Source organism: Mus caroli, unplaced genomic scaffold, assembly GCF_978045245.1.
Source record: "Mus caroli unplaced genomic scaffold, Mus_caroli_1 scaffold_11, whole genome shotgun sequence".
Classification (NCBI taxonomy): domain Eukaryota; kingdom Metazoa; phylum Chordata; class Mammalia; order Rodentia; family Muridae; genus Mus; species Mus caroli.
The window spans coordinates 94,204,243-94,214,203 of NW_028227266.1; the positions used below are offsets into that span (position 1 = coordinate 94,204,243).

At 48.6% G+C, this 9,961-nt stretch overlaps 1 protein-coding gene across 1 annotated transcript; it reads right to left on the bottom strand.

Moving 5' to 3' along the window:
- Positions 1–311: 311 nt before the first annotated feature.
- Positions 312–6,625, bottom strand: Chst2 (carbohydrate sulfotransferase 2). The gene is made up of 2 exons (XM_021172871.3): positions 5,878–6,625; positions 312–5,774 (listed from the first exon to the last, which is right to left on the bottom strand). The coding sequence occupies exon 2, from the start codon at positions 5,590–5,592 to the stop codon at positions 4,000–4,002; it is 1,593 nt and encodes a 530-aa protein (XP_021028530.1). The 5' UTR covers positions 5,593–5,774; positions 5,878–6,625; the 3' UTR covers positions 312–3,999.
- Positions 6,626–9,961: the final 3,336 nt, after the last annotated feature.

Sequence of the window (9,961 nt, forward strand, 5' to 3'; positions counted from 1 at the left end):
TGTGTGTGTGTGTGTGTGTGTGTGTGTCTGTGTGTGTGTGTCTGTGTGTGTGTCTGTGTGTGTGTGTGTGTCTGTGTGTCTGTGTATGTGTCTGTGTGTGTCTGTGTGTGTGTCTGTGTGTGTCTGTGTGTGATAGAGCGTTTGTCTGGAATATTGCATGGGCCTGTGTGTTGGTGAATGGTGGCAGGAGACACAGCATCCTGATCTACTATGACTAGCACATCTCATTTCTCTCTTGCTTCTCCTGAATTCATGTCTAGAGACTGTGTTTCAAAGATGATCTTTATTTAATTGCTCAGTTCCCAGGGAATATTAACTTCATAGCTTCACCCAAATTCACATTCATTTCAAGCCAATAGTAGAATCCAGCCACAACTATACAGTGCATGACAAAAAAAAAAAAAAAAAAAAGACTTGGACAAAACTTGTCTCACTCAGCATCCACAGTGGGGTAGACTTTCTGACAGTAGCCATTGCTCCACTTGGCCACAGTCTACACCACGATTCTTCAGTCTATGCATTCACAGTACTCAAAACCGTAAACATCATATTGTTTCTTCAAAAATGAACTCTACGGACCATCTCTAGGCACCTGGGCAATTTTGAACCAGTTATGTCTGGTTCCTGCCCTTCTTCTGTGTTGGTATGGTTTAGAAAACTAACACTGGAAGTTTCATTCCTTATTTTGATTTTTTTTCCTCTCCACATTAATAAATTCTACATTTCTTTCTAATTCCTTGGTGGGGATTAAAGATCTGTGTCACCTTGGAAACGCTGCAGATGCACCATTGCTTGTTCCACGCATCAACACAGCCTATGGACCACAATCTCACCCAGAAGCATAGCACTTTCTCTGTACAGGTTAACACAATCATCCTCTCTTTGTCTCTAAACCTTTTCTGTATTTGATAGTTACACATTTCATTCACTTATTTAACAAGTATTTAGCAAGCACTTGTGTGTAGACACTAGAGGACACCAATTTGCTCCTGTCCCTGTACTCGGGGTCAGTATAAATGCAGCCTTTGATTGACTCTGAAATTCCTGAAACTCAAGCACCCAGCCTGTGCCCCTGTCTTGGTCCAAACTCTTATTGTTGACTAAATGTACTGCCTACACTTCATTCTCTAAATGGAACTTTGTAATTAGCAAATACATTCCAAAGTCTAAGGGCCAAGCCAGGCGTGCTACCAGTCAGGCAGAACTTACAAACACAATCTGATAGATAAGCTGCTCTCAGGACTACTTCCTCCCACTGATGGACATCCTGCCAGGTTAGGAAATGTGAAAGGCTGGCTTTCATACAGGCTGCCTCAGAAACGGTCACAGCTCTGTTGCAGTTTGTCATGGCACAGGTCGGCTTGCACCAGGAACTGACAAGAGCTTGTTAACGCCAAAAATGCCTCCCCCCTTCTCCCAAGCTCTGGCAGCTAAATGTCACGGATATGAGTATCTCAGCCTCTAGTGGGAACAACACCCATCTCACTTTCCTAGAATGCAGCTAGGTACACATCTCCAGGAGCAACAATTCACCTTTTCAAATTGCGGTGCCCAGGAGTGGCAGAGTGGAAAGAAGGCAGCTGCTTAAAAAAAAAAAAAAAAAAAGGAAAAATACAGACAGAAACTCTGCAAACAGAGGCAGGGAGAGCTGCTGGTGGTACCTGGGAATTTCCTCTTAGCAGAGGTCGCAAATGCTCTGTAAGCCTCAAGGCTCTGTAGAGCATCTAATACGTCTTAAATACAAGATAGAAATACATAATTCTATTCTACTGCAATCCAAGTGTGTGGATATATTGGAGAAAAATGAAGTCAACTGCTTAAAAGTCTTTTTGCTCAACAAGAAATGAATTTCACTGTGGCTGATAAGAGCTGATTCTAATGCCTTATAAAATTTGTTTTTAAATGGTTATGTTATGCCTAGTCATTGCGTTTTAATGACCCTACCTTAACTTGCTGCTAAGCCTTCTTCATCTTTAGTCACCCAGCATTAATATTTATTTTGTTCATTTAATTTTAAAGTATTCTTAAATTAGAGCTCTTACAGAGATTCCCCTGCTGCTGAAGGCACAACCATAAAACCACCATGGAAATCTTGATCAGCATTAGAATAGAAAGTCTAGCTCAATGCAAGACATGAACAACAATTTTAGTCAATTAAGAAATAACCATTCTACTACACCTTTTTTAAGTGTTTCTTCATCTTGGATTTTACATTGTAATGATAATTAAACTCAAGAATACCTCGTGTTAAAACATTTCCTATATACATATTATTTTTTTAAGAAGTCCTCAGCATTTAACCCACCCTCGTTAGCTTTCCTGAATCTTACAATAAATTACATTAAAACAAAGCTGCAAGGATGCTGGGCTTGTACCGTGTTTAATATGATATACAATATACAACTATACTGTCTGCTTTTCCTATTTGGGCTTCATAATTTCTTATCGTAACATGATACCATACAGAACACGTCAGCACAATATGAGTTCAGGACACAGACATAGGAGTATCATAACCGCTGCTGGGAAGTTCAATAGTTTTCTCACTGAAAGCCAGCAAATTTCAAAATCCTACACACTAACCCGCATCTATTTCCTCTTCCTTGGGATCATTCCAGTATCCAAATGTTCTTAGCTAAAGCCCTACACTGTCTGCAACATGTTCATCGCTTGGCAAATTTGCCTTTAGGAAATAAAGAGAACATCCTATCTCCAGGACACTCCAAGTCCCAAGTAAACGAGTGCAAATCCCTGCCCTTTAATATCATTAATTTGGATGGGACAGAGGAGAAAGAAAACCTACGAGTACCCCAGTTAAATTTTGTGTTTGCTTTCATACGCCTCTGATTACTGTGTCATAGACAGAAACACTCCAGACAGACGTTTCTCTTATCCCACTAACAAACAGAAGTTGCTGCTACCACTGCCAAAAGTGATCACTTCATTTTGAAAACTATTCAAGTCATCAGAATTTTTTTTTTTAAGAAATGTATGCTTTCAAATTCTCCTTTTTTTTTTTTTTTTTCCTGAACCAACATCAGAACAAAACCAGCAGTCTCTGCTTCGAGGTACCCTGTCTCAACTTAATACAGCAGTAATCAAAACCGAATGCCTTCAACTCTCCAGGGCTTGTTCTTCCTTTCTGTACTCAAAGCTGAACAGGAGAGTAGTGTGCGCTCTTTCTTCTCTACCCTGTTTGGTTTTGCCTGTAGATTTGTTCCATTCCTGGGTACCTGGCAGGCAATGCTTTACATGTGAGAAAACAACTCTCGGTTAGTAAGAAGGCAGAGGCTTCTCCCAGCTTAGCAAGTAGACGGCTGGAAATGAAGGAACAGGTGGGCAACAGAGTCCACCTGAAGCTACAAAGACAAGTAACACTGGTAAATCCGGAGTAATGGAATCAAATATAAAAAAGATTATTATTTATTATCTTCTTTATTAATACTCACATATAACCTTTGCTGACACAAAAGTCTACTTTGAAGACTGCCTCCTTGATTTACCAGCCCAGTGGGGGCTTTCTGCTCTGGGGGGTCACTTCCCCCTTCTCCACCCACCCCATCCCACATCCAAATTACTCATACACATTCACAGATACCACGAAATTTTTGTAAACAAGATTTGGGTTACTGGAACTTGATTTATCAACATTCCACTTCAATATGGAAGAGAGGAGGGAAAAAGGGAGGAAGGAGAAAGGGAGAAGAGACAGGGACACAGGGCAATCTGTCAGAACTTTCAAGTCTTGCCTTTTCTGAGGTGTGTGTGTGTGTGTGTGTGTGTGTGTGTGTGCACGCACGCGCGTGAGTTGAGGGCTGTTCCTTGAAATGCACTGACTCAAAACGTTGACAGCAAGTGCCTGTGTGGTTATTTATATTATATATCTATAATAGAATATGTGGGCTTCCTCAGCTTGGGTCTGGGCTGTGTTTGTTTAAACACAACACCATCCTTTTTGTGGGTGTCTCCGGAGAGTGTCAGATCTCTTGGAAACCCTTCTCAAAGCCGGGGCTTCCTGAGCAAGGTCTTGCTGAGGTCTTTGACCTCCTCAGGACTGTTAACCCGCTCATAGCCCAGCACGGCCATGGGCTGGTAGCAAAACTCCTCCACCTGTTTGATCTGCTGGAAGGTGAGCGCGGTCCGCCAGGCATTGGCGGCCTGAGTGGCATTGCGAGCTGACACCACGAAAGGCTTGGAGGAGGAGCCCGAACCACTGGTCATGTTCAGGGCAAACTGCTCCATTTCGGGACTCACCAGCAGCCCCACAAAGTCGTACACCCTCCGTAGGGTCTTAACGGGGTCTCCCACCAGATCCTCGTACCTCACCACCAAGTAGTGTCCCTGCAGCCAGTCAGGAGGCTGCAGGGCTGTTTGCAGCGTCTTGGCCATACTGTTGCAGATGACCTCCATTGCACCCAGAGCGTGGTAGTCTGCTGGACCACCCATACCCTCCTTCTTGGCACCAAGCTTGTGGCCAGCAGCCTCCAGGAAGGGCATGCGGTGGGCTCTTGGATCCCGGCTTCGCACCACCTGTAGGCTTTCCCGGATGAGGCCGTGACGCGAGCGGATGCGGGAGCTGGCAACAGCACGAGGATCACGCACTAGGTGGATGACCTTGAGGTCCAAGGCTGGATCTTTAAGCAGCGGCGCCAACACAGCCACATCGAAGACCCGCACGCCCTTGATAACCAGCGTGCGGTACTTGCGGCACTCCTCCTCGAAGCGTGCCAGGCGTTGAGGTGGGCACTTTTTGCACACGCGGTCGTCCACCAGTCCGACGACCTCCTTGCGGTAGGCAGGACAGAGTGGCGAGGAGCATACCACCTTGTTAGTGGCTGCCCCAAAGATGCCCAGAGTGGTGAGGTTGCGCCCCCCACTGCCTGCGGGGCTATACAGCTGGAAAACCGAAAGATCGCAGCGGTAGAGAGCGCTCAGCATGTCCCGCGCTGCCCCCTGCAGGGAAACGGCGTCCCCGGGGTACAGTTTTTGCCACACGTGCCACACAGGCTCGTAGAGGAAGAACACCTCAGGGTTCTGGTTGAAGAGCTCACCGAAGAAGGACGAGCCCGAGCGCCACGTGGTGAACACATACACCAACTGCCGCTTGTCCCCACCACCCCTGGTGCCTCGAGTAGCATTGCCCAGAGAGGCCGCAGCTCCTGCACTCCCAGCCGCGCCTGCGGGAACTGCCCCCACGCCCGCGGCAGGAGGGCGGTACGGGGTGCGGGGGTCCAAGCGAGAGTGAGCGCGGGGTGGCGCTGCAGGAGGCGACCCCGGCCGTCCCCAGCCGGCCCCGGCCGCCCCCACCGCGGCACCCAGAGGCCCGTCGGGGTTGCACTGCTGCAGCGGCTCTTTATGCCACTTGTAGTCCAAGAGGTTGAGCATCGTGAGCACCAGTAGCAGTGCATAGCCCGCGCACAGCACCAGCGCCTTCCTGCGAAATACCTTCATCCCGAGCGGGGACGCAGGCCAGCGGCGTCCTGCGCGCCGGGGCCACGGCGGGAGCAGGGCCCGCTGCACGGCGGCAGGCGCGGGCGGCAGCGGCCGGGGAAGCGCACCCGGGGGCAGAGCTCGTGGCGAGCTGCGGCTCATCACAGGCACAGCCGGGGCCGGCGGCGCGGCGGAGGCGGCCCTGCAGCCCAGGAGGGGGACGCTGCAGGCCGGCTGCGGGCGCCGGGACTAGGGCCGCCGATCCGAGGCGGGCGCGGCGGCAGAGGCGGCTGGTCCCCGGCGCCCAGGGTTGGCTCTCCCATGGCAGCGGCTCCGAGAAGGACCTGCGAGGGGAAGCGGAGTGAATGGGTGAGCCCAGTCTCCCGTCCAGATGCCTCCTCCGCCTGAGTAACGCCCACCCTCTGGTCTGCGGGCTCCTCCACTCACCTGGAGCGGAGGGTGCGCCTCGGAGCGTCCCCGGATCCCCGACCGGCGGACTGTCCGGCTAGCACTCTCCTCGGTTTCTCTCCGGTTCTCTTCTGCTAGGGGTCCCCAAGCCTTCGAGGGAGCTGCGAGCAGCTGCCCTAGCCCTAGGCAGAGTTTTCCAGCAGCGGGCGCCCTGCACCCCGGGAGGGGAAACTTTCACCGGGCCCGGAGCCCAGCTCTGCGCTCCACCGAGCGCGGCGCGTCCCGGCTCCAGCGACGTCTCCTTCGGTCTCTCGGGACCGCTGCTTCCCTCCAGGCTCTGGGGCACGAAGCAGGCAGGAGGCGACAGTGGGGGGTGGCTTATATACGTCCCAGCTCCAGGCTGTTCTGCTCTCCATCGCTCTCTCTCGGCCTCCACGTAGCGAACCTTCCCATCCCTCCGGCGGCCGCGGATAGGGTGCAGCGCGGCCCCGCAGCGGCGGCTGCTTCTTCCATCACCCGGAGGATGTCCGGGCGGGCGGCTCAGGCGAGCCCCGGCGCTCCGTGGCCGCGGACTGGCCCAGAAGGACTCTGTACACCTGGCTGGAGGCAAAAGAGCGGAACCCCCCACCCCCGCGTCACCAGCGTCTTCTGCCCTACGAGGTCCCGAGGCAGAGGAAGCCCCCGCCGCGGCCGCACTAAAGCGGCGCCCGGGAGGATGCTGCTACCCGACTCCCCCTACGCCGGGCGCCTGCAACGCGCTCGGGCCGGCCTCTGCGCGGCTCCTGCCAGCCCGCTCGGGGTTGGTGCGCGCCGCCGTCTGTCGCCCCGGCTCCTCCCCTTCGCCGCGCTCCCCTCCTCCTCTGCCTGTCCCACACCCGCCCTCCTCGCAGCTCCAGACTCCCGCCGCCACCTCCTTAGGGGCTGGTGATGCGACCCGGTTCAAGGAGGCGCTGCTAGGGCCTCCAGCCGTTAGTAGCAGAACAGAGCTCTAGGTGCGCCCCGGGCGCGGCGCCGGCGCCTGATTCCCAGCTCGCCCGCACAGCCGGAGACTTGGGTTCTCTGTAGCTGCACGACTCGGCTCCTAGGATTCGCTCTGGAGAAGAGTTGGTAATAAAAGTTTGAGCAGAAATACCCCGGACGTACGCTCCTTTCATCCCCAGCGGTCAGCACTGGTGTCCCCTTCTAGGACGCGAGCAGCACCGCCCAACAGCGCTGTGTGCAGCGGGAACCCAGTTCTGAAGCCTTGGCCCTGGTGCTAGCCCATTCCAGTGGGTTTGTAGTTTCTCCCTCAGGGAGGAAGTAATAAATCTTTCTGGGCCCGGGGTCACTGAAGAGGCTTCAGAGTATGCCTCTCGGCAACCCTTCCGAGTGTCCTGGATTTGGACAAGGCCACAAGGTTTCGATGATCCCCACCCCCACCTCCCGCCCGGCAGATGCTCTAGGCTTGTGGAGTTTCCACCTCTGCTGACACCCTCTGAGATAGGGCTGCTAGGGGGAGGGGAGGGCGCTTTGTTTAAATTTGTGGTGTGATAGTGAGTCCATTGACTTTAAAGAGGAAGAGACGAGATCAAAGAACTTGATCGCAAAGGAAAACGTTTTTGGACGTTGAAAGTTACTTTTTAGTTTGGTCTGCGTTGGTTTCTATACTTTTCTTTAGCTGATGAGGGAATAAACTTCCATTGTAAACTGGGACAGCTACAGGATGGGTGGAGGTTAGAGGGCACATAGGAAAGATTGTACTCCAGTTTCCACCTAGAAGGGCAGAAAGATGAGTCATTGCGGTCCGGAGGTGAACTACTGATCACTGGGAGACTGATTGCCCCCTCCCCCTCAGAAGCTTTTACAAGTAAAACATAATTACTGCAAAATTATCATAGTCTACCTGGAGCAGCCCATCTCGGCTGATGACCCCTCTAAATTTAAAGTGTTGCCATTGATGACTTTTTTTTTTCAGGGTATTGTACAGAATCTTCTGGGTACAGGGATTGTTGAAAAAAATGACTTAATTCAATTGTCCTATGGCTTTAACTGGTTTGGTTTTGTTTCGGTTTGGTTTGGGATTTTTGTTTTGTTTTGTTTCAGTTTTTTGTTGTTGTTGTTGTGTGGGTTTCATTTCAGGTTTTAAAACTTAAAAAATAGTATGATGGGAAATGGCTCCATGGGTAAAGGCACTTGCACCCAAGCCTGAGATCTGAATTTTGAACCCAGGAATCCACATGATGGAAGGAGAGAAATGATCCTTATGAGCTGTTCTTTGAAATCCATATGTGCTCCCTGACACATAATCTTCCCATCCATATACACACAGGAGGCAAAACATAAAGAATGTTGATGGTTTGACTTGGTCCCATTTTCCAGAAAAATCCATGTTATGAGTAAGGTTCAGCTGAAGTATTCCCTTAAGAGTTCTAATAAAGTATATGGATAAGACATTTCTAGAACATATCTTACACAAATTGAGATGGAAGAATGGAGCTCAGGTTTTTTTCCCATTCATTTATTTATTTATTCACTGATCGCAGCCACACACCCCTACAATTTTTTAAACATGCTTGTGTATAGGATGTACATGTGACACAGCACTGATATGGACATCAGAGGACAACCTGAAGAAGTTGTCTCTTTGCTGTGTGGATTCTGGAGATAGAGAGAGGTCTGCTGTTTGGTGTAGTGAGCGTCAAGGACCTTCCTGGACTAAGCCATCTCTTAGTCCCATCAAATTTCACATGTAACACTCTTTTTTTTTTTTTTACAGTAACAACATGAACTTTATTCATTTAGAACTATACTGTCACTGTTTACATACTTCATTTATAGACTTTGAAAGAGCTAGCTACTATAGGTAACTAAGAATAAAGCAACAAAATAAGCAGTGACCATAAATACCAAATGCAATGAGTTTCCATCTAAGTGTGATGCTAACACAGCACATACGTTATATCATAAAGAGAAAAGACCAGAAACTGATTTTGTCGCAATCCAGTTCCAGTGAGAGCCCCTGGAGTTCCAGTGCACGTGTGTGCGGGGCATGTGACCTGAATACTTCTCTGCAAATACTGTGCAGAAGCCTAACGGCATCCCTCTGCTCTGTCTCCATCAGTTTCCAAACCAATGTCCAAGTCCCATTTAATGAATTCAAACTAGTGAATTCAACACAACCATTCCACAAAGAATACATCAGTCCTGTCATTGTGGATTAAGACATGAAAGCTAAATGTGATATGGACAGATGTAAACATTATTACATGCACATTTTCCTACATGCATATGTTATTACTGAAACACATTTATATTAATTGGAGGCAGATGTGTAATATTCACATTAAAAACTAACATTATGGAAATATATGATATATATATATATATATATGGAAAATATATGGGAAGGATAACTTTTTTGTTTTGTTTTAAGCTGAGGTAAAGACAAATTGATCCTTCAAAAAAAAAGCTTATAAAATAATCTAGCCAGCAAAACTTAATTGTGTAATTGAATAAGTTATTGTCATTACAGGATTTAAGATTATTCTTGTAACTATTTCAGAAGCACAAGAAGGTGTCACAAGGGAGGCACAGGAATGGACTCCATTGTCCAAAAGGAATGAATTGTTGAGCCCAGCAAACAACTGGTAGTCCTCCTAGAATGGATGTTATTTCTTAGGCAAAACTGAACACCGAAGCTACAGAAAAAAGTGTAGCTTCCAAAGTTCAACATTCTAGAAGACTCACAGGACAGTTATGAATATCTGCTCCACCAAATAGACATCAGACTAAAAAGACACAGGTAGGAACTTAAAGAACCAAGTCCAAGGGTCAGGAGGCACATGAAGGATATGCTCCAGTGAATGATGAACCAAGACAGACTCGTATACCACATCCTCCATGACTGATTTGAGGCTTAAAGCAACTTTGAAATCATATCTTTAAGTCTTCTTACATAAGACCAAACAATCCTTTCTTAGTGCTTAAAAGGGTTTTTCATTATTATTTAACTCTTTAAAAAGATTTAAAATTCCACAACATAGACTGGAGAAAATTTTCTCGCAGTCTGAGGATTCTGCAAAGCACTACACTGTCTGGTTTCTCTTGAGCGAGAGGACAGGGGAAGGTTACTGTGGGACTGGGC